The sequence below is a fragment of the Taudactylus pleione genome, unplaced genomic scaffold (assembly GCF_031769625.1).
Source record: "Taudactylus pleione unplaced genomic scaffold, aTauple2 ptg003137l, whole genome shotgun sequence".
Classification (NCBI taxonomy): Eukaryota; Metazoa; Chordata; class Amphibia; order Anura; family Myobatrachidae; genus Taudactylus; species Taudactylus pleione.
This window is the reverse complement of record NW_028287496.1, coordinates 2368572-2394611: the sequence shown is the minus strand read 5'-3', so window position 1 is coordinate 2394611 and position 26040 is coordinate 2368572. Positions and strand designations below refer to the sequence as shown.

Here is a 26040-nt window from a genome sequence, read left to right as displayed (position 1 = left end):
TATAACACATAAATGCATTCTGTGTGTATAAGGTGTATATAGTACATAAATGCAGGCTGTGTGTATAAGGTGTATATAATACATAAATGCAGGCTGTGTGTATAAGGTGTATATAATACATAAATGCATTCTGTGTGTATAAGGTGTATATAACACATAAATGCATTCTGTGTGTATAAGGTGTATATAACACATAAATGGAGGCTGTGTGTATAAGGTGTATATAATACATAAATGCAGGCTGTGTGTATAAGGTGTATATAATACATAAATGCATTCTGTGTGTATAAGGTGTATATAACACATAAATGGAGGCTGTGTGTATAAGGTGTATATAACACATAAATGCATTCTGTGTGTATAAGGTGTATATAACACATAAATGCAGGCTGTGTGTATAAGGTGTATATAACACATAAATGCATTCTGTGTGTATAAGGTGTATATAACACATAAATGCAGGCTGTGTGTATAAGGTGTATATAATACATAAATGCATTCTGTGTGTATAAGGTGTATATAACACATAAATGTAGGCTGTGTGTATAAGGTGTATATAATACATAAATGTAGGCTGTGTGTATAAGGTGTATATAATACATAAATGCAGGCTGTGTGTATAAGGTGTATATAACACATAAATGCAGGCTGTGTGTATAAGGTGTATATAATACATAAATGCATTCTGTATATATAGAACATAAATACATTCTGTGTGTATAAGGTGTATATAACACATAAATGCAGGCTGTGTATAAGGTGTATATAACACAAATGCAGGCTGTGTGTATAAGGTGTATATAACACAAATGCAGGCTGTGTGTATAAGGTGTATATAACACATAAATGCATTCTGTGTGTATAAGGTGTATATAACACATAAATACATTCTGTGTGTATAAGGTGTATATAACACAAATGCAGGCTGTGTGTATAAGATGTATATAATACATAAATACAGGCTGTGTGTATAAGGTGTATATAACACATAAATGCAGGCTGTGTGTATAAGGTGTATATAACACATAAATGCATTCTGTGTGTATAAGGTGTATATAACACATAAATGCTGGCTGTGTGTATAAGGTGTATATAACACATAAATGCAGGCTGTGTGTATAAGGTGTATATAATACATAAATGCAGGCTGTGTGTATAAGGTGTATATAACACATAAATGCAGGCTGTGTGTATAAGGTGTATATAACACATAAATGCATTCTGTGTGTATAAGGTGTATATAATACATAAATGCATTCTGTGTGTATAAGGTGTATATAACACATAAATGCAGGCTGTGTGTATAAGGTGTATATAACACATAAATGCATTCTGTGTGTATAAGGTGTATATAACACATAAATGCAGGCTGTGTGTATAAGGTGTATATAACACATAAATGCATTCTGTGTGTATAAGGTGTATATAACACATAAATGCAGGCTGTGTGTATAAGGTGTATATAACACATAAATGCAGGCTGTGTGTATAAGGTGTATATAACACAAATACATTCTGTGTGTATAAGGTGTATATAACACATAAATGCATTCTGTATGTATAAGGTGTATATAACACATAAATGCAGGCTGTGTGTATAAGGTGTATATAACACATAAATGCAGGCTGTGTGTATAAGGTGTATATAACACATAAATGCAGGCTGTGTGTATAAGGTGTATATAACACATAAATGCAGGCTGTGTGTATAAGGTGTATATAACACATAAATGCAGGCAGTGTGTGTATTGGGGTCCTATTCCCAAGATATTTCATTATGAAATGCAAATATTCCAAAATACGGAATATTCCGTAATCCAAAATACCCCTGGTCCTAAGCATTTTGGATATGGGAGACTCAACCTGTATACCAATCCATCTGCCAAGTGCTGCAGTTCAGGTTAGATTAGGGATAGGGATAGGCTGCAGTTATGGTTAGATTAGGGTTAGGGATAGGCTGCAGTTATGGTTAGATTAGAGATAGGCTGCAGTTATGGTTAGATTAGAGATAGGCTGCAGTTATGGTTAGGTTAGGGATAGGCTGCAGTTATGGTTAGATTAGGGATAGGCTGCAGTTATGGTTAGTTTAGGGTAAGGGATAGGCTGCAGTTATGGTTAGATTAGGGATAGGCTGCGGTTAGGGATAGGCTGCAGTTATGGTTAGGTTAGGGATAGGGATAGGCTGCAGTTATGGTTAGACTAGGGATAGGCTGCAGTTATGGTTAGATTAGGGTTAGGGATAGGCTGCAGTTCAGGTTAGATTAGGAATAGGCTGCAGTTATGGTTAGATTAGAGATAGGCTGCAGTTATGGTTAGATTAGGGTTAGGGATAGGCTGCAGTTCAGGTTAGATTAGGGATAGGCTGCAGTTATGGTTAGATTAGAGATAGGCTGCAGTTATGGTTAGGTTAGGGATAGGCTGCAGTTATGGTTAGATTAGGGATAGGCTGCAGTTATGGTTAGATTAGGGTTAGGGATAGGCTGCAGTTCAGGTTAGATTAGGAATAGGCTGCAGTTATGGTTAGATTAGGGATAGGCTGCAGTTCAGGTTAGATTAGGGATAGGCTGCAGTTATGGTTAGATTAGAGATAGGCTGCAGTTATGGTTAGGTTAGGGATAGGCTGCAGTTATGGTTAGATTAGGGATAGGCTGCAGTTATGGTTAGATTAGGGTAAGGGAAAGGCTGCAGTTATGGTTAGATTAGGGATAGGCTGCAGTTATGGTTAGGTTAGGGATAGGCTGCAGTTATGGTTAGATTAGGGTTAGGGATAGGCTGCAGTTATGGTTAGGTTAGGGATAGGCTGCAGTTATGGTTAGATTAGGGATAGGCTGCAGTTATGGTTAGATTAGGGTTAGGGATAGGCTGCAGTTCAGGTTAGCTTAGGAATAGGCTGCAGTTATGGTTAGATTAGAGATAGGCTGCAGTTATGGTTAGATTAGGGTTAGGGATAGGCTGCAGTTCAGGTTAGATTAGGGATAGGCTGCAGTTATGGTTAGATTAGAGATAGGCTGCAGTTATGGTTAGGTTAGGGATAGGCTGCAGTTATGGTTAGATTAGGGATAGTCTGCAGTTATGGTTAGATTAGGGTTAGGGATAGGCTGCAGTACAGGTTAGATTAGGGATAGGCTGCAGTTAGGGTTAGGGATAGGCTGCAGTTATGGTTAGATTAGGGTTAGGGATAGGCTGCAATTATGGTTAGGGTTAGGGATAGGCTGCAGTTATGGTTAGGGTTAGGGATAGGCTGCAGTTATGGTTAGATTAGGGTTAGGGATAGGCTGCAGTTATGGTTAGATTAGGGTTAGGGATAGGCTGCAGTTATGGTTAGATTAGGGTTAGGGATAGGCTGCAGTTAGGGTTAGGTTAGGGATAGGCTGCAGCTATGGTTAGATTAGGGATAGGCTGCGGTTAGGGATAGGCTGCAGTTATGGTTAGGTTAGGGATAGGCTGCAGTTATGGTTAGATTAGGGTTAGGGATAGGCTGCAGTTATGGTTAGGGTTAGGGATAGGCTGCAGTTATGGTTAGATTAGGGTTAGGGATAGGCTGCAGTTATGGTCAGATTCGGGTTAGGGATAGGCTGCAGCTATGGTTAGATTAGTGATAGGCTGCGGTTAGGGATAGGCTGCAGTTATGGTTAGGTTAGGGATAGGCTGCAGTTATGGTTAGGTTAGGGATAGGCTGCAGTTATGGTTAGAGTTAGGGATAGGCTGCAGTTATGGTTAGAGTTAGGGATAGGCTGCAGTTATGGTTAGATTAGGGTTAGGGATAGGCTGCAGTTATGGTTAGAGATAGGCTGCAGTTAGGGATAGGCTGCAGTTAGGGTTAGGTTAGGGATAGGCTGCAGCTATGGTTAGGTTAGGGATAGGCTGCAGTTATGGTTAGGTTAGGGATAGGCTGCAGTTATGGTTAGGTTAGGGATAGGCTGCAGTTATGGTTAGGTTAGGGATAGGCTGCGGTTAGGGATAGGCTGCAGTTATGGTTAGGTTAGGGATAGGCTGCAGTTATGGTTAGATTAGGGCTAGGGATAGGCTGCAGTTATGGTTAGATTAGGGATAGGCTGCAGTTATGGTTAGATTAGGGATAGGCTGCAGTTATGGTTAGGTTAGGGATAGGCTGCAGTTATGGTTAGGTTAGGGATAGGCTGCAGTTATGGTTAGATTAGGGATAGGCTGCAGTAATGGTTAGATTAGGGTTAGGGATAGGCTGCAGTTCAGGTTAGATTAGGAATAGGCTGCAGTTATGGTTAGATTAGGGTAAGGGATAGGCTGCAGTTCAGGTTAGATTAGGGATAGGCTGCAGTTAGGGTTAGGGATAGGCTGCAGTTATGGTTAGATTAGGGTTAGGGATAGGCTGCGGTTAGGGATAGGCTGCAGTTATGGTTAGGTTAGGGATAGGCTGCAGTTATGGTTAGGTTAGGGATAGGCTGCAGTTATGGTTAGGTTAGGGATAGGCTGCAGTTATGGTTAGATTAGGGTTAGGGATAGGCTGCAGTTATGGTTAGATTAGGGTTAGGGATAGGCTGCAGTTATGGTTAGAGTTAGGGATAGGCTGCAGTTATGGTTAGATTAGGGTTAGAGATAGGCTGCAGTTAGGGATAGGCTGCAGTTAGGGTTAGGTTAGGGATAGGCTGCAGCTATGGTTAGGTTAGGGATAGGCTGCAGTTATGGTTAGATTAGGGATAGGCTGCGGTTAGGGATAGGCTGCAGTTATGGTTAGGTTAGGGATAGGCTGCAGTTATGGTTAGGTTAGGGATAGGCTGCAGTTATGGTTAGATTAGGGTTAGGGATAGGCTGCAGTTATGGTTAGATTAGGGTTAGGGATAGGCTGCAGTTCAGGTTAGATTAGGAATAGGCTGCAGTTATGGTTAGATTAGGGTAAGGGATAGGCTGCAGTTCAGGTTAGATTAGGGATAGGCTGCAGTTAGGGTTAGGGATAGGCTGCAGTTATGGTTAGATTAGGGTTAGGAATAGGCTGCAGTTCAGGTTAGATTAGGGATAGGCTGCAGTTATGGTTAGATTAGGGTAAGGGATAGGCTGCAGTTAAGGTTAGATTAGGGATAGGCTGCAGTTATGGTTAGATTAGGGTTAGGGATAGGCTGCAGTTATGGTTAGGGTTAGGGATAGGCTGCAGTTATGGTTAGGGTTAGGGATAGGCTGCAGTTATGGTTAGATTAGGGTTAGGCTGCAGTTATGGTTAGATTAGGGTTAGGGATAGGCTGCAGTTAGGGTTAGGTTAGGGATAGGCTGCAGCTATGGTTAGATTAGGGATAGGCTGCGGTTAGGGATAGGCTGCAGTTATGGTTAGGTTAGGGATAGGCTGCAGTTATGGTTAGATTAGGGTTAGGGATAGGCTGCAGTTATGGTTAGATTAGGGATAGGCTGCAGTTATGGTTAGATTAGAGATAGGCTACCGTTATGGCTAGATTAGGGATAGGCTGCAGTTATGGCTAGATTAGGGATAGGCTGCAGTTATGGCTAGATTAGGGATAGGCTGCAGTTATGGTTAGATTAGGTCATTTACTTTGGGCAAAGAGTGTATCCAGGATTAAATATCAAATACTCCGCGCCTGATTACTGGGCTCTCTCTAGCTCAGGATCATGCATGAGGGAACATCTTTACACGCCAGGGGTTATGGCTGATAAAAATATACATTCAGTTTAGTAAGACCACATTGAATACAACACTTCTACAGTATGTTCTAGGCAACATAAACATACAAGGGACTGAGTACATCATTACATTGGTCTACAGGAGACCCCCCGAGGACATGCGCTCCAGGCCAGCCTCACCGCTGCAGAACCTGTACATATCACAGGGGATAATCACAGCCATGTGCAGCCTGGGATCTGGGGGACACACACATCCATTCTCAGGAGTTGGACGCAATTTGCATTTTGCTATTCACTCAGAGTTTGGTGCAAAAATGAGAGGAGACTGTACACAGGTAGGAAATGCGGCTCCCTCCCTCCCCCCCATGACAGGAGGGGCAGCGTCACTGTAACACAGCACACAACTCATACACATCACAGTAAGTGGCTGCACACTAGATTTGCAAAACTGGGCGTGTCTTAGATGCGTAACTAAGGGTTGGTATTAAGCAGTGAAAGGAGTGGAGAAGTTGCCCCTAGCAATCAATCAGCTTTGAGGTAGTATTTATCATGTACATTTTTTTAAAATGATAGTAGCTGGTTGGTTGCTATGGGTAATGTCTCCACTTTTTCACTGCTGTATAGATCAGCTCCCAGGATGCAGTCGGTGGCCCTACTCAGCTTCCACTTGGCACCAAGGGCTGACCATCTGCACGTCCTCTCCCTCCAAGTTGGGTCATCTGCCACTGGAAACATCCAACGCTGAATGAGGTCCAGTAATCCCAGCTCACCAGCAGAAGTCCGGCACCTGGCAATACAGTGGTCACCAAGGGCAGAGATCCCCCCCTGTGGGCATCGCATTTCAGCAGCGGATTCATATACCCCCCCATACAGCTAAGAGACATGTAAGCGCCCTGCCCGGAATAAGCCACCTTATGTCCCTAATCAAAACAGCTACAGTACGACCGACTCCTCCTAGTCTTCAGCCTCAAGTACCCGCACAGCCCAAATGATACCTGTGACCTGAGCCTGGCTGCACGTGGAAGATGGCAACCACACCACTGAGGGGGCTAACCCCAGTGCTGCAGCGCCATTTTTAAAATGTACAATGGGTGCTAGGTGCCATATTTAATTGCATTACCGGCGCTAGGCGCCATCTTTGAAAATGTTATAGGCGCCCATATTAAATGTGTGTTGCCGGCGCTAGGCGCAGAGTGTTTAAAGAAATTATGTTTTGATGTGCGCGGGCCCGGACCTTCTCCGGTGGCCGTGGCGATACCCCGGATCATCTCTGGCGGCTGTGGTGGTGCAGCAGTGAGGGCTCCACGCTAGGGACCAGGAGCCTGGCTCCCAGCACCCCTGCTCCACAGGATTACCACTGGTCCCTCTGTGCCAGGTGCTTACTGCAGCCAAGCAACGCAGTGCAGGGCTGGGGGCCGGCGCCCTAAGCACTACCAGGCAGCAGGATGCCGCTGCAGCCAGGACAGGCTTGTCCCGGACTGCAGGGCTAAGTGACCCACAGGGGGGCGGGGTAGTCGGTCCCCTGGGTGATGCAAGCGCTGACCGCTGGGGACCGGGAGCATCGCTCCTGGGGCCCCAGCTCCACAGCGCAGCGTGGCCGGCAGTTAAACCTTGGTGCGTTGTACAGAGGAGAGGCCACACATTGGGAGACCGGAGAAGTCGGCTCCCAGCGAAACCTGGCAGGGGGGGCTGCGTGCCATCTACTGGAGAACGGTGCGCTGCACTGAAAGTCAGTGGTGCCACCAGCCCCAGAGGCTGAAACTAAGCAGTGGGGGCTGGTATACTTGGGGGACCAGGCCAGCAAGATCCTGGTAACCCCCGGTGCTGAGAGCGCCCAGCACTGAACCCAGGCTACCGGAAAGGGAGCCTGGCTGGTGCACGTGCGCTGGGGACCGGGAGAGTAGCTCACGGTACCACCAGAAGTAAAAAGTCCCAGAAGCCCAGCGCTGGCCACAGTAAAGTATAAAAACAAACCTAAATGTATCCAAAATAGTGTGTGCAGCGCTGAGGGAGGACAGCAGGTCCTGTGCTACAGTGCTGCAGTGTGTAACAGCCTGACGAGGGCAAGGGCTTGGTGTATATGTAATAACACAATGTATATATTTAATGTATGTGTTTAAGTTAAAGTGTATAATTTAAAAGTAAATTGCACTTACCTTGTTCCCTGGAAGTCCCAGGGGATCCAGGACTCTGTGTGGGCTGCTGGATCCCCCAGCCCCTTCCAGGGAAATAAAATGTCCCCCTATGCAGCCTCATGCCTGGAAGTGGTATGAGGGGGTGCACAGGAAGCTGGCTAAGGCAGCCATGTGTTCAGGGAGCTTCAAAAGGGCTTCCCCCTCCGTGGCTAGGAAACCCTGCTTGTCCACCTCTGGAGCTCAGATTCAGGGAGAGGTGGCAGGCTTGGTCCCTTAGCAGATTCCTGGAAGTCCGTTATAGATGGAAAACTTTCCCTTGCAGATGGGACGGAGCCGAGGGTGTGCCGAGCTCTGTGGACAGGCTCGGGCACAGGGAAGTGACCACTCCCCACTGTCCATAGGGGACAATGTTAAACGTGCATGTGGGCAGGACATGCACTTAGGATGACGGGTTGGAAACCACAGGACGGACTTACCCCCTGTGGTAATGTGTATTGGAGTGGCATAAAAGGAGGCTTCGTGCCTGGTAAAAATGTACAACCCAGCATACCCTGTGTGGAGAAGAATTGCTGTTTGATTCATGTATGCTGATATCCCCTTCAAACTGAAAGAAGGGTCTTTTTCAAGTCATTAAGCAATAAACATCTTGCCTTTACTACAGCTGCATCTCAATCCTCCAACCAATAGAATTGCGCCAAACGCTATTCCATTCTCCGGCTGTCCTGGAGAAAGCTCAGCGTCTAAGGTCAAACCCTCTGCCAGCTACCGTGCAGAGCCTGGTCCATTGCGAGGGATCAGGGGGAATCAGCTGACACTAATCAGGAGGTGTGCCCGCAGTTTGTAAACGCATACGCAGAAGAAGCGGTTCCAGGTGCCGGCGGTAGGAGCCTGGGTGTTCGTAAGCGGTTCGAAACGCTGATTGAAGGAGCACAGTGGTGGCCGCAACATACACGCCCATTGCATAGTGGGCGGAGTCAGTGACAGGCGGTCACTGACCGTAAGTGGAAATCCCTGATACCCCAAGACCCAGTGGGGATCAAAAACCCCAACACGTGATCGGGAGTCGGGCTGAGGCCACCAGGTCACAATACCGTTATGTGGAATCGCTTTCCAAACGGTCACGGTTCATCCAGCACATGGTAACAGAACCCGCACAGTGCATCCCCCCCCCTACTATATTACACTTTATATACTAGTACAACTAATTCCAGCACGTTTAGATAGCTCTGTATCACACAGATGTGTCCTCATACCCCAGACCCAATACCCCATACAGAGAGGTCCAGTGCGAGTGGGCAGCCCCGAGGGGAGCGCTGTCGTCTTCTTTACATTTTGCATCTTATTGGCATTGCAGACGCAGTGAAACACCAGTCACAGTGTACTACAGACGTTGGCCCGCGACTTCCACCGCACAGGAATTAGTTATGAACGCGTACGAAGTCGCAGATAAAGCAGAACAGAACCTGGCGTAAGGTAAAGCTGCGGTCGCTGATTCATATCTCCTCTTACACAGATTCGCACACAGATGTACAAACGTCGCACTTCACATTGATCAGTGCAGTCTAGCAATGTTATATTTGTACCGCCGGGGACCTGGTGCGTTGAGAGGAGAGACAGTGTATGAGAAGACGCCTGTACACGGCCCCTCCGGCAGCCCCCGTCGTGTATGCGCTCAGTCACTCACAAGCAGTGAATCTGCCAAACCTCACTCATTCTCTCCCCCTCAGATCCCCTTCCTGACAGATCACAGAGACCTGTCCACCCCCCACAGGTTATTATATACAGACATCAGCGCCCGTGTCACATACAGGGACCGTATCACAGACAGAACCTGATTCAGAACCGGACGCTATTTGCGCTCGCTCGTTCAGAAAAAGGGGCCGGCTATTTAAATTGAGCGCTCGCTCTTTGCGGTCTGCTGACGCCACTGTCTGAACGAGTGAACGAAATATGCGCTCGCTATTTTGTACAGACGCCCCCTGGCCGCTCGCATCCTACGTCATCTCCGCTATTTATTTGATTAATCGAGTACATCGAAAGGCGTCTGAACTGCTCGCAGTGCTTGTGGTTGGATTTTCCTACCGCAATCACGCGAACAGTTCAGGCTAAGAAACAACCAAGTGACGTGGTCGATGACGCTGATTTGTTAATTATGCACACCCTTAAAACGCCCGTTTTGACCGTTTCACACGCCTGCGTTCGGATCTCCACTCCCCGTTTTCAAGCACCTTCCCCTGTTACCACCCACAAACGCCTCATCCTGTCACTCAAATTAGCAGGCATTGGCTATTTTGCGAGCACACAATTTCCGACCGCAATGATTGGTTCGCGCATGCGTATTACAACCCATACGCATGCGCACTTGTGCGAACGAGAGGCCGCTTACGAGCAGCTCTGAATCAGAACCACAGTACGGAGGACAGGACCCTCTCCACTCCCATCACATACAGGGACCCATTAGAGACAGTACGGAGGACACGACCGTCTCCTCTCCCATCACATACAGGGACCCATCAGAGACAGTACGGAGGACAGGACCCTCTCCTCTCCCATCACATACAGGGACCCATCAGAGACAGTACGGAGGACCCTCTCCTCTCCCATCACATTCAGGGACCCATCAGAGACAGTACGGAGGACAGGACCCTCTCCACTCCCATCACATACAGGGACCCATCAGACAGTACGGAGGACAGGACCGTCTCCTCTCCCATCACATACAGGGACCCATCAGAGACAGTACGGAGGACCCTCTCCTCTCCCATCACATACAGGGACCCATCAGAGACAGTACGGAGGACAGGAAAGTCTCCTCTCCCATCACATACAGGGACCATCAGAGACAGTACGGAGGACAGGACAGTCTCCTTTCCCATCACATACAGGGACCCATCAGAGACAGTACGGAGGACAGGACCCTCTCCTCTCCCATCACATACAGGGACCCATCAGAGACAGTATGGAGGACAGGACAGTCTCCGATCCCATCACATACAGGGACCCATCAGAGACAGTACGGAGGACAGGACAGTCTCCTCTCTCATCACATACAGGGACCCATCAGAGACAGTACGGAGGACAGGACCCTCTCCACTCCCATCACATACAGGGACCCATCAGAGACAGTACGGAAGACAGGACAGTCTCCTCTCCCATCACATACAGGGACCCATCAAAGACAGTACGGAGGACAGGACGCTCTCCTCTCCCATCACATACAGGGACCCATCAGAGACAGTACGGAGGACAGGACCGTCTCCTCTCGCCATACGAAAGTCATCAACGTAGTCTTGCACCACAGCATCTATCCTCAATCACTGTGTCATTATAACCATATACTGAACAGCCATAACATGAAACCACTGCAGGCAAAGTAATTTGTGTTCCCGCGAAGGGGGAAGGCAGGGTGTCATTGTGCGGCACACTTAAGGGGGTACCCATCACTTATGGATGTGCTGAGCTCCCACCCAAGCACATGGCATCTATTCACCCAGCATCATGTGTACGGCCAGGTGTGTGGGGGGACAAGATGGCACCAGGATGCACTATGGGAAGAAGGTAAGCAGGCGGAGGCAGTGTGATGCTCTGAGCAATGTGCTGCTGGGAAACCTTGGGTCCTGCCATTCATGTGTACGGCCAGGTGTGTGGGGGGAAGAGGAGGCACCAGGATGCACTATGGAAAGAAGGTAAGCAGGCGGAGGCAGTGTGATGCTCTGAGCAATGTGCTGCTGGGAAACCTTGGGTCCTGCCATTCATGTGTACGGCCAGGTGTGTGGGGGGGGAAGAAGAGGCACCAGGATGCACTATGGGAAGAAGGTAAGCAGGCGGAGGCAGTGTGATGCTCTGAGCAATGTGCTGCTGGGAAACCTCGGGTCCTGCCATTCATGTGTACGGCCAGGTGTGTGGGGGGAAGAGGAGGCACCGGGATGTACTATGGGAAGAAGGTAAGCAGGCGGAGGCTGTGTGATGCTCTGAGCAATGTGCTGCTGGGAAACCTTGGGTCCTGCCATTCATGTGTACGGCCAGGTGTGTGGGGGGAAGAGGAGGCACCGGGATGTACTATGGGAAGAAGGTAAGCAGGCGGAGGCTGTGTGATGCTCTGAGCAATGTGCTGCTGGGAAACCTCGGGTCCTGCCATTCATGTGTACGGCCAGGTGTGTGGGGGGAAGAGGAGGCACCAGGATGCACTATGGGAAGAAGGTAAGCAGGCGGAGGCAGTGTGATGCTCTGAGCAATGTGCTGCTGGGAAACCTTGGGTCCTGCCATTCATGTGGATATTACTGTGACCAGTGCAGCAGCCCAAGTGCTCCCGTTCATGGCAGTGTTGTATCTCCGATGGCCGTTGGCCTCTCAGCAGGATATTGCGCCCGGCTGGCGCACTGCAGAGACTGCTCAGGAATGGTCTGAGGAACATGACAAAGGGATGACGGTGATGGCCTCCATATTCCCCAGATCTCAGTCCGATGAAGCATCTGTGGGATGTGCTGGCAAACAAGTCTGAGCCATGGAGGCCGCACCTCACACCTCACAGGATCTGCTGCTAATGTCTGGGTGCCAGATACCACAGGACACATTCAGAGGTCTTGTGAAGCTCATGCCTCCATGGGTCAGAGGTGAATTGGTGGCACGAGGGGGACCTACACAATATGAGGCAGGTGGTTTTAATGTTATGGCTGGCCAGTGTATAATTACCAATCCCTGCTACCAACACCCCACCAAGCTACGGTTCCACCGCACACAGTAACCCAGAGAGAGTATCTGCTGCATCATTACACCCCGATCTCTCCCCCTGGCTATTTCCGTCCAGAGGAAATAATACAGATAACAACCGGAGACCACCAGCTGCAGTTTATCACCCCGGTCACGTTATTTCCATCCTGGACATATTTCTGGTTTATATTTGGAGTCTGTCTAGTGACATTGGGGTGAATACAGCATTAAAGTGCCATCGTCTTACAGCCAGAGCGTAGAGCAGCACTGGTATTTCCATTCGCGGCTCGGCGTGCTCATCGGCGCCTGTACCCTGGGGCCTGAGTCACATTCTCCTCCATTCAGCTGCAGGAGGTGGAAGACTGTCATGGCCAAACGTAGCCGCCACCATTAGAACCAGGACTTGCACCCGCTCCGTCTGAAGCAGGCGTCCAACTTCCGTCCGCAGCAGAGCGTGGATGCCGGCATACACGACAGTTCTCGCCCCCCCCCCTTTCCATGAAACGTGTGGCCCATCAACGGGCAGATCAATGCTGGGAAGATATGCTTCCGGCTCAGGATCTGGGCCTGGGTGACTGAGGCATTTTATTGGTAAGCTTGAGGAAAGCGAGAGGCGGTATGGCGGGAAGCCGGTCCCCTCGTGGCCAAGATGTCTGTAGTAGCACCGTAACTACATGTCACCGCTGTGCAACTACTGTGAACTGTTGAAAATGTTACTAAAGATGCGTGTAGTCCAAGTTATTGCTGCGCAGCAGCCGAAGCGCTGTCTGGTGTGTGCAGCGCTGCAGGAGCGCGGTCCTGCTCTGCAGGGAGGGAGGAAGTCCCAGCCGGCCAATCGTCATTCTGAAGTCCCGAGAGTGAGACTGAGGCCAATAATCAGACATAGGGGATGGGCTCTCCCTCTGCTCACTATCTTTTGGTAAGGTTTGGTAACGCCATACGAAAGTCATCAACGTAGTCTTGACCACAGTAAACGGTCACAGAGAATTCCCCATCACCAACCAGCAGCGTTACCACACACACCATGAAGTAAGCCGTTCCAGGTCCTAGAGTACATTACTGAGGGTGGCAGAGACTAGAACTCTTATAGCGCAGAAGGAGACGGAGGAGTCAAAAAAATAAGAGATATGGTAAGACCTTACCTTTGTTATCTCTATTTCTACTAAGTCCATAGGGATCCACAGGAGACCTTGGGGTATAGGTTGATTACGTCTGTCGTCGAGCACCTCAATAGTTAAATTTGTGCTCTCAGGATGCACCGGGCTCCTCTTCTATACCCCGACCCCAGGCCAAGGCACCTCAGTTTCGTAACAAGCCAATGACCGGAGGAGGAGAAGAGAGAAGGAAGAAATTCTGGAACACTCAAGTATCACTTTCTCACATACAGAAGGAGACGGAAAACCGGTGACCAGAACACAGCCCATCTGCAGCACAGGTGCGACAGGGCAGGAGTCCTGTGGATCCCTATGGACTTCGTAGAAAGAGAGATAACAAAAGTAAGGTCCTACCATATCTCTTATTTTCTACTACAGGGTCCACAGGAGACCTTGGGGATGTCCCAAAGCAGTCTCCTTAAGGGTGGGGACGCTCCTGTGCAGAAAAGAGAATCCGCTGCCCGAAGGAAGCATCCAGAGAGGCAAAGGTATCAAATGCATAATACCTTAGGAATGTATGGACAGTAGACCACGTCGCCGCTTTGCACAGCTGAACAGCAGAGGCGCCAAGATGAGCTGCCCACGAAGGACCCACAGACCGAGTAGAATGAGCCTTAACAGAGGACGGTACAGGAAGGCACTCACGAAGGTAAGCCTCTGAAATTGCCAGGCGAATCCAGCCTGCCAAAGTCTGCTTAGTGGCAGGCCATCCTTTCTTTCGGAAACCAAAAAGGACAAACGAGTCTGACTTCCGAAAAGAGTTGGTACGGTCCACATAAGTTTGTAGAGCACGTACCACATCCAAAGAGGCCTCACCAGCTGAAAGGTCTGGGGGGTTAAAAGCTGGTACTACAATTTCCTCATTAATGTGGAAGCTGGATACCACCTTAGGTAGGAAACCAGGGCGAGTACGCAGAACCGCCCTGTCCCTATGAAAAATCAGAAAGGGATGGCGACATGAAAGACCCCCCAAATCTGACACCCTTCTGGCCGAAGCAATGGCTAAAAGAAACCGTTTTAATTGTGAGCCATTTTAAATCCACTGAGCCCAGTGGTGCAAATGGCGGTCCTAGTTGAGCCCTAAGGACCACAGTCAAATCCCAAGGAGCCACCTGTGGGATAAAGGGAGGTTGAATGTGAAGCACACCTTGCATAGAGGTGTGTACATCTGGAAGAGTAGCAATCCTACGGTGAAACAGTACTGACAGGGCAGAAACCTGCACCTTCAGAGAAGCAAGGCAAAGACCGTGATCTAAGCCTGCCTGTAGGAAAGTCAAAATCCTGGATAATCCAAATGTTCAAACCCCTGGGGCGACACCATTCAAAGAAGGTGTGCCACACTCTGTGATAAATTCTCGCAGAAGCAGGCTTGCGAGCTCGGAGCATGGTGTTCACCCGCCGAGCTGGAAAAACCCCTGGAATTCAAGAGGGCAGTCTCAAGAGCCACGCCGTCAAAGACAGACGACTCAAGTCCGGGTAGAGGCAAGGACCTTGGGACAACAGGTCCGGACGTTGAGGCAACAGCATCGGAGCGTCTATGAATAAACTCCGAAGATCAGTGTACCAGTGACGTCTAGGCCACGCTGGAGCTACCAGCAGTAGCATACCTCCTTCTTGCTTGAACTTCCGAATCACCCGAGGCAGAAGGGAGAATGGAGGAAACAGGTACGCGAACTGGAAGGTCCATTTGACCGACAGAGCAACTACCAGCAGAGCCCCCATGACTCTTGTTCTTGAGCCGCACCTTGGCAAATTGTGGTTGTGCCAAGATGCCATTAGATCTACTTCGGGAAGACCCCACTTGTTCACCAGAAATACTTCCTGGTGAAGTGACCATTCACCTGGGTGTACATCGTGACTGCTTAGGAAGTCCGTTTCCCAGTTCAGGACTCCCGGGATAAACACTGCCGATATGGCTGGGACATTTTCCTCTGCCCAAGTCAGGATGCGAAACACTTCCATTAGTGCCGCCTGACTTCGAGCGCCTCCTTGGCGGTTTATGTAGGCCACTGTGGTGGCACTGTCTGACTGGACTTGCACAGGTTTTCCGTGAAGTATGAGCTTTGCCTGCTGAAGAGCCCTTAGAACCGCCCTGAGTTCCAATATGTTTATTGGAAGGACAAACTCCTATTGTCCACCTTCCCTGGAAGAGGTGTGAACCCGTCACTGCACCCCAACCCCAGGGACAGGCGTCCGTTGGACCCACTCCGAGATCCACTCCGGAGTGGGTCAGAAAGACCCACTCCGAGATCCAAAAGGGGCAGCCCTTGGTAAGGTGACTTGTGCAGAGCCACCAAGTCAGAGACAGACGTACCTCCAGAGACAGTACCAATGTCTGGGTTTGTATCCGGCGTGGAGATCCGTCCCATCTGGAAAGGATCAATGTCTGTAGAGGCCGGGAATGGAACTGGCCATACTCCACCATGTCGAAGGTCGACACCATGGTGCCCAGTAACTGTATTGCCGAGTGAATCGACACCCGGCGACTGTGCAGGCAGCTGCGAACCCGCTGCTGCAGCGAGGTCATCTTGTCCCTGGTCAAGAAAATCCTCTGTTGTTAAGAATCCAACAATGCCCCAAGATGTGGCATTCTCTGAGAGGGCATCAGGGAGGACTTCTTCCAGTTGATCAACCAACCGTGGCTTTGTAGCACTGTTATTGTCAGCTGTAGATGCTGTAGAAGTAATTCCGGAGACCTGGCTTTCAATAGTAGGTCGTCCAGGTAGGGCAACAGACGGACCCCCTGCAGCCGCAGTTGGGCCGCCATCACTGCCATAAGTTTGGTGAACACCCTGGTTGCTGTGTATAGTCCAAACGGCAGGGCCTGAAGCTGGAAGTGTTGTTGCAACACTGAGAACCTGAGGTACCTCTGGTGAGCCGAAGCTATCGGGGCATCCTGAATGTCCAGAGACGCCATAAAATCCCCAGGTTCCATTTTGAACCGAGGCACTTGAAGAAACTTGTTTAGGGACTTGAGGTTTAGGATAGGCCTGTATGCACCATTCAGTTTTGGAACCAAAAAGAGTGGAATAATAGACCAATCCCCTCTGGGGAGTAGGTACCGGAACTATAACTCCCTGAAGGAGCATAGATCGTATAACTTTCTGCAGTTCCAATGCCTTTTCCTGATTCGTCTGAAGTCCCATAGGGTAGTCTGTATTGGAAGGAAAGGGCATACCCTTGAGAGACCGCTTCCCTTACCCAAGTGTCTGTTGTGGTATGCCACCAACACTGGGCGAACTGAAGAAGTCGGCCTCCCACCTTGGGGTCCCCCAAGGAGAGGCCTGCCCCGTCAGGCTGACGGCTTAGCGTCGGGCTTGGCAGCTGGACGCCTGGTACTCCTAGCCTGCTTCTTGGGCTTTGTGACCTTCTTCGTTCCTGACGGTCTGGGAAAGGACTGAACCATGGCCTTACCCCGAGGACGCAAAGTCCGAAAGGAATGAGTTCCAGATCCTGATGGCATTGGGGCCGAAGGTAAACAAGTAGACTTGGCAGCAGCCAAAGTGTCCACGAGTTTGTCCAAATCTGACCCAAATAAGACCTGGCTATTAAAGGGTAAACCTTCTAACCCTTTCTTGGAATCAGCATCCGCTCTCCAAGATCGCAACCAAAGAGAGCGTCTAGCTGACACTGCAGCCGATGAAATGCGAGATGTTAGGAGACTAAGATCCAAAGCAGCCTCATTCACATATGAACTGGCACGTTTCTGAGGAAACCTACCAGTTCAATTTGTTCACTGGTAGCCTCTACAGGCAAGGACGCTACCAAGGCATTTGCCCAATGTTCCATGGCCCCGGTCACCCAGAATATAGCCATAGCTGGCCTAGAGACCCCCCCCACCCCGAGAGGGAATAAATGGACTGTAGGCATACCTCCACTTTTCTGTCCGTAACATCCTTTAATGATGACATGGACGGCATAGAGAGTGTCGCACTTTTGACAAGGCGTGTAATATGAGAATCCACCTGAGGAGGAGTTTCCCATTCTCCTCGAATGGATAAGTGGCCTGCGGTTGAAACCTCCTGCCTGGAGTTTTCCAGGCTTCTTCCAGATGTTCAACTAGCTGATCCGACAGGGGAAAAGCCGTCGCTGAACTTTTCACTTCCTTAAAGAAAGCATGTTTGGATTTGGCTGCTGGGGTATCCTCATCCCCAATATCCATAGCCACACGGACTGCACGAATGAGGCAGTGTACATAAATTTTGGACTTAGGCTCAGCCTCCTATTGAGGGAGCTCTGTATCAGATAAGTCCTGAATTTCCCCATCATCAGTAGACACATCATCTTGATACTACATGGACTGGGAAGACAGTACCTCCTTCCTAGCAGAGTGCTGGAAAGGCTCCCCCTGTAACACCTCCGTCAGGTTTTGCACCGTATTGGAGAGAGTGTTACCCCAAACAAGTTCAGTCTGGTAGCATACCTCCCAACATGACCCTTTCCAGGAGGGACACAATGCTCTGGGGTCCTGGACTTCCCTGGTAATTTATGATTGGTGGAGGCTCCAGGGGTGGGGTTGCAGTACAGTCCAAAACTTCAAATAGGGGAGTCACACCAACTGTCAGTGAGCCCCAGCCAGTGATGTTTGGCAGTGTGTGACATGACAGTTGGTGTGACTATTTGAATTTTGGATTGTACTGCAGCCCCACCTCTTACCAGGGAAGTCCAGGACCAGAGCATTGTGTCCCTCCTGGAGAGGGTCATGTTGGGAGGTATGTGGTATGGAGTAGGTTGTAAGGGCATATTATGAGGCACAACCAACTGTCGGGGAATCCCCTGTGACGTAGATGGCATAGCAACCTGCAGAGCGTACCCCAAATGTGGGGAACCAGGAGGTGCAGCAAGCCGACCCATCAGGGTAGTTAGTGCTTGTGCAAAACAAGCTCAGGGCGGCTCTTGAGAAGAGCTGGGCCCAGTAGGTAATCCTGCATTTCTGGTACACAGGGTACACAATCCTCCCACAATAATCTCTCCCTCCTTTTGTCCAGCAAAGCACCTGTTGCAGGGTAAAGGGGATATCAGCCTGAGCAGAATCACTCCGCAGCTCCCTGTGAGACTAGCATTTTATGCACTTTAAAATGGCCGCCGGAGGACTCACAGGGGGCGCACCTGAGGAAGGAGAGCTGCCTGCAACCGCCAAACCACTGTGGAGAGGCGCGCAGTGCAGCGGGGGAGTGTCCGGCTGTGCCATACAGGGAAGGCCAGCTCCCCTGGCGTGGTATTACGTCCACATGTTGTGGCCCCCTATCCCTGGTGGTCTAGTGACAGAGCAGGCGCCGTGACTGGTGCCACACGCAGCCTCTTTCCAGGGACCCCCCTGCCCTGGGAAGTAAATGAACTGTTATCAGCGGGCGCCCGCTGCTTACCTGAATGTCCCCCGTGATGTCCGGCCACAGTCCAGGGCGTCTAGGGGCTTTTGCTAGCCAAAACCCCCAGACACCCGCCGCGATCCCTAGTGCAGTGCCAGCGTCTCAGCGCCGGCGGGTGTTGGAGTGGCAGCATGGGCGTCCACTGGATAGCCCATGCTGACCACTCTGCAGTAAAAAAAAAAAAAAATCTATTTTCTGGCTTGTCAACACAGCCCATCTTGAAGTGACCCGACTGAGGTGCCATGGCCTGGGAGCACATATTTAACTATTGAGATGCTTGACGACTGACGTCATCAACCTATACCCCAAGGTCTCCTGTGGAGCCCTATGGACCCTGCAGTAGAAATAGGCAGTTACTAACGGCAAAATGGAACCCCTATACCCCAAGGTGAAGGACTCAAGAGGAAAAGCCCATGCGGTCACAAGCAGGTTACTTGTGTTCACTCTAGAAGACAACAGGGAGCAGGGCACCTGTCAGAAAAGGGGGCGATGTCACTCAGATAAAGGGCGTGTCCTTGAGACCCATCCCCTCACTACTGCCACCTATACTACTCACACCGATACACCCTCACTACTGCCACCTATACTACTCACACCGATACACCCTCACTACTGCCACCTATACTACTCACACTGATACACCCTCACTACTGTCACCTATACACCCTCACTACTGCCACCTATATTACTCACACTGATACACCCTCACTACTGACACCTATACCACTCACACAAATCCTCACTACTGTCACCTATACTACTCACACAGACACACCCTCACTACTGCCACCTATACTACTCACACTGATCCACCCTCACTACTGCCACCTATACTACTCACACTGATCCACCCTCACTACTGCCACCTATACTACTCACACCAATACACTCTCATTACTGCCACCTATACTACTCACACTGATGCACCCTCACTACTGTCACCTATACTACTCACACCGATACACCCTCACTACTGCCACCTACACTACTCACACTGATGCACCCTCACTACTGCCACCTATACTACTCACACTGACACACCCTCACTACTGCCACCTATACACCCTCAATACTGTCACCTATACCACTCACACCGATACACCCTCACTACTGCCACCTATACTACTCACACAAATCCTCACTACTGCCACCTATATTACTCACACCGATACACCCTCACTACTGCCACCTATACTACTCACACTGATGCACCCTCACTACTGCCACCGATACACCCTCAATACTGTCACCTATACCACTCACACCGATACACCCTCACTACTGCCAACTATATTACTCACACCGATACACTCACTACTGCCACGTATACTCACACTAATACACCCACACTACTGCCACCTATACTACTCACACCGATACACCCTCACTACTGCCACCTATACTACTCACACTGATCCACGCTCACTACTGCCACCTATACCTCTCACACTGATGCACCCTCACTACTGCCACCTACACTACTCACACTGATGCACCCTCACTACTGCCACCTATACTACTCACACCGATACACCCTCACTACTGCCACCTACACTACTCACACAAACCCTCACTACTGCCACCTATACTACTTCACACACCGACACACCCTCACTACTGCCACAGATACACCCTCAATACTGCCACCTACACTACTCACACCGATACACTCTCACTACTGCCACCTATATTACTCACACTAATACACCCTCACACCTACCCTACTGCCTCCTATACTACACTAATACACCCTCACACCCACCCTACTCCCTCCTATACTACACTGGTACACCCTCACACCCACCCTACTCCCTCCTATACTACACTGGTACCCCCTCACACCTACCCTACTCCCTCCTATACTACACTGGTACACCCTCACACCCACCCTACTCCCTCCTATACTACACTGGTACACCCTCACACCCACCCTACTCCCTCCTATACTACACTGGTACATCCTCACACCCACCCTACTCCATCCTATACTACACTAATACACCCTCACACCCACCCTACTCCCTCCTATACTACACTGGTACCCCCTCACACCCACCCTACTCCCTCCTATACTACACTGGTACCCCCTCACACCTACCCTACTCCCTCCTATACTACACTGGTACACCCTCACACCTACCCTACTCCCTCCTATACTACACTGGTACACCCTCACACCCACCCTACTCCCTCCTATACTACACTGGTACACCCTCACACCCACCCTACTCCCTCCTATACTACACTGGTACATCCTCACACCCACCCTACTCCATCCTATACTACACTAATACACCCTCACACCCACCCTACTCCCTCCTATACTACACTGGTACCCCCTCACACCCACCATACTCCCTCCTATACTACACTGGTACCCCCTCACACCTACCCTACTCCCTCCTATACTACACTGGTACACCCTCACACCTACCCTACTCCCTCCTATACTACACTGGTACATCCTCACACCTACCCTACTCCCTCCTATACTACACTAATACACCCTCACATCCACCCTACTCCCTCCTATACTACACTGGTACACCCACCCTACTCCCTCCTATACTACACTAATACACCCTCACACCTACCCTGCTCCCTCCTATACTACACTAATACACCCTCACACCCACCCTGCTCCCTCCTATACTACACTGGTACACCCTCACACCCACCCTACTCCCTCCTATACTACACTGGTACACCCTCACACCCACCCTACTCCCTCCTATACTACACTAATACACCCTCACACCCACCCTGCTCCCTCCTATACTACACTGGTACCCCCTCACACCCACCCTACTCCCTCCTATACTACACTGGTACACCCTCACACCTACCCTACTCCCTCCTATACTACACTGGTACCCCCTCACACCTACCCTACTCCATCCTATACTACACTGGGACACCGTCACACCCACCCTACTCCATCCTATACTACACTGGTACACCCTCACACCCACCCTACTCCCTCCTATACTACACTGGTACCCCCTCACACCTACCCTACTCCCTCCTATACTACACTGGTACACCCTCACACCCACCCTACTCCCTCCTATACTACACTGGTACACCCACCCTACTCCCTCCTATACTACACTGGGACACCCTCACACCCACCCTACTCCCTCCTATACTACACTGGTACCCCCTCACACCCACCCTACTCCCTCCTATACTACACTGGTACCCCCTCACACCTACCCTACTCCCTCCTATACTACACTGGTACACCCTCACACCTACCCTACTCCATCCTATACTACACTGGTACCCCCTCACACCTACCCTACTCCCTCCTATACTACACTGGTACCCCCTCACACCTACCCTACTCCATCCTATACTACACTGGGACACCCTCACACCCACCCTACTCCATCCTATACTACACTGGTACACCCTCACACCCACCCTACTCCCTCCTATACTACACTGGGACACCCTCACACCCACCCTACTCCATCCTATACTACACTGGTACACCCTCACACCCACCCTACTCCCTCCTATACTACACTGGTACACCCTCACACCCACCCTACTCCCTCCTATACTACACTGGTACACCCTCACACCCACCCTACTCCCTCCTATACTACACTGGTACACCCTCACACCTACCCTACTCCATCCTATACTACACTGGTACACCCTCACACCTGCCCTACTCCCTCCTATACTACACTGGTACATCCTCATACTAAAAACCACAAAATGTCCTTTTACAGTAAAGAAAATAGTAGTAAATGGCCTGACAGACCCAGTCGTATGCATCATTAACTCTATGTAGCTATTAGATGTCGCCTCCATGGAACAATCATTAGCTGGCCGGATGCAGCACCATATAACATAGGAGCTGGAGCCATTATAACCAGCTGCCAAACACACTCACCAAACCTGACTGCTGGAGCCACAGAGGAGCTCAGACCTATAAGCTGGGGTTATTACCAACATGGGAAGTAGCAGGTTCTGAAACGCGTTGGGTCCCACTTACCGGCATGCAGCTGGACTTTCCCTATAATTCCTTCCACCAGTCCCAGACAGATGGGGTTCCAGGCCAGAAGCAGGTCGGTGGCTGTAGAGAAACAAGACCACAATGGGACATTAGACACAATAACAGACCTGCACAGAATCAGGATGTAATAGAAGGTGTGACAGCCGGCATATGAATAGATCAGGGGGGGGCTGTCAGACCCATTTGTCTGAATGTTACAGCTGGAAGATGCTGAAAGGTATTTGGAAAGTTAATTTGGGGGCCGTTCCGTAGGAGCTGACATTTCATTCTAGGAAGAGCGAGTGAGCCTCACACCCACAGTAATGAATGGAAATGAGCAGAGACATGAGGCTCCCTACAGATGTCACTTATTCATTCTAAAGTGAAAGGACACAGAAACAAAATCACTATTAACTATAAACACATAATCCACAAAGTATTTGTGATCTTGTAGATTGAAAACTACAGCATTAAATACAGCCGCAGAACAGGGCGCTCATCCCCCCCCAGACTCATTACATTTCCAGGCATCACATTACTAAATCAGCAGTAATGTGATTAGGGGACATGAAGCGTGAACGAGCGCGGGCTGCACCTTCTCTAATATTCCAGAGGGATAATGCCATACAGATGAATCTGCCCTACAGACACAGCTTCCAGATAAATACACACACAGGGGGGGGTTCTTTTATCACTCAGCAGGTTTTTAAAAAAATATATATTTTTCTGTGGTTTAGTCAATAGTGGATGTCAAGTGATGCAGCCACAACAAAACATAAGAAAATTGGTTTGGTAAATTCTAACGTAAACCAGCTGTATATTCCCGGCATCACTGTCTCCTATCCCACCGTAACACGGGTAACTCCTCTATACATTCCCAGTAACACTGTCTCCTATCCCACCCTAACACCCAACCATCCAACACCAGCCCAGGGTAACTCCTGTATACATTCCCGGCATCAATGCCTCCTATCCCACCCTAACACCCCAACATCCAACACCAGCCCACAGTAACTCCTGTATACATTCCCAGTATCACTGTCTCCTATCCCACCCTAACACCCCAACATCCAACACCAGCCCAGGGTGACTCCTCTATACATTTCCAGTAACACTGTCTCCTATCCCACCCTAACACCCCACCATCCAATACCAGCCCGGGGTAACTCCTCTATACATTCCCAGTATCACTGTCTCCTATCCCACCATCCAACACCAGCCAAGGGTAACTCCTCTGTACATTCCCAGTATCACTGTCTCCTATCCAACCATCAACACCACCCCAGGGTAACTCCTCTATACATTCCCGGCATCACTGTCTCCTATCCCACCCTAACAACCAACCATCCAATACCAGCCCAGGGTAACTCTTCTATACATTCCCAGTATCACTGTCTCCTATCCCACCCTAACACCCCACCATCCAATACCAGCCCGGGGTAACTCCTCTATACATTCCCAGTATCACTGTCTCCTATCCCACCATCATCCAACACCAGCCAAGGGTAACTCCTCTATACATTCCCAGTATCACTGTCTCCTATCCCACCATCCAAAACCACACCAGGCTAACTCCTCTATACCTTCCCAGTAACACTGTCTCCTATCCCACCCTAACACCCCACCATCCAACACCAGCCCAGGCTAACTCCTCTATACCTTCCCAGTAACACTGTCTCCTATCCCACCCTAACACCCCAACATCCAACACCAGCCCAGGGTAACTCCTCTATACATTCCCGGCATCACTGTCTCCTATTCCACCCTTACAACCCACCATCCAACACCACCCCAGGTAACACATTCCAGCCATAACTGTCATTGTATATCACCAGTTGTTTATGTCGTGTAAAGAACAATTACATACACTTTCCAGCGGAGGGAAGACTGGCAATACATATGTATACAGAGCTTCATATATACATCGACGTCTGTTTGCAATATGGAGTCTCCTTTCTGTCCATACTCCTAACCTACAGACCACACACTAAGTACAATGTTCTCACTGATATACATATAGCTATTGGGAATTAGCCTTTTACAACATTCTTTAATCGCAAGGAAAGTCCCGTTTTAAGAGGAGGGAGGGAGTGAAGGAGAGGTTAACCAAGGGGGTGAGAGAGAGACCAAAGCAAGTGAATAGGAGTAAAGCTGAGAAGTACAAATATGTTGGTGCTTTGCTACATGACGGATGTATTATCTTTCCTGGTACTGTAGATGCAGCGTGTGCTGACCCACTCTCTGAGCAGTCACCTGTGATCACAGGCCAGGAGACTGAGCATGCCGGCCATATTACAGGATGAGTCTCCCATATCCAAAATGCTTGGGATCAGGGGTATTTTGAATATCTAAATATTCAGTATTTTGGAATAATTGCATACCATAATGAGATATCTTGGGAATGGGATCCAAATATACACACAGCCTGCATTTATGTGTTATATACACCTTATACACACAGCCTGCATTTATGTGTTATATACACCTTATACACACAGCCTGCATTTATGTGTTATATACACCTTATACACACAGCCTCCATTTATGTGTTATATACACCTTATACACACAGCCTCCATTTATGTGTTATATACACCTTATACACACAGCCTGCATTTATGTGTTATATACACCTTATACACACAGAATGCATTTATGTATTATATACACCTTATACACACAGCCTGCATTTATGTGTTATATACACCTTATACACACAGAATGCATTTATGTATTATATACACCTTATACACACAGCCAGCATTTATGTATTATATACACATTATACACACAGAATGCATTTATGTGTTATATACACCTTATACACACAGCCTGCATTTATGTGTTATATACACCTTATACACAGCCTGCATTTATGTGTTATATACACCTTATACACACAGCCTGCATTTATGTGTTATATACACCTTATACACACAGCCTCCATTTATGTGTTATATACACCTTATACACACAGAATGCATTTATGTATTATATACACCTTATACACACAGCCTGCATTTATGTGTTATATACACCTTATACACACAGAATGC

The 26040-nt window shown here is 49.1% G+C and overlaps 1 protein-coding gene across 1 annotated transcript in view; it reads right to left on the bottom strand.

The window, feature by feature from the left end:
* The window catches only part of INPP5F (inositol polyphosphate-5-phosphatase F), a 144485-nt gene that overhangs the window by 88707 nt on the left and 29738 nt on the right, over positions 1–26040 (bottom strand). Inside the window, exon 2 of the mRNA XM_088466446.1 lies at positions 22985–23065. Within this exon, the coding sequence (XP_088322572.1) occupies positions 22985–23065 (81 nt within the window). The remainder of the gene's footprint in view (positions 1–22984; positions 23066–26040) is intronic.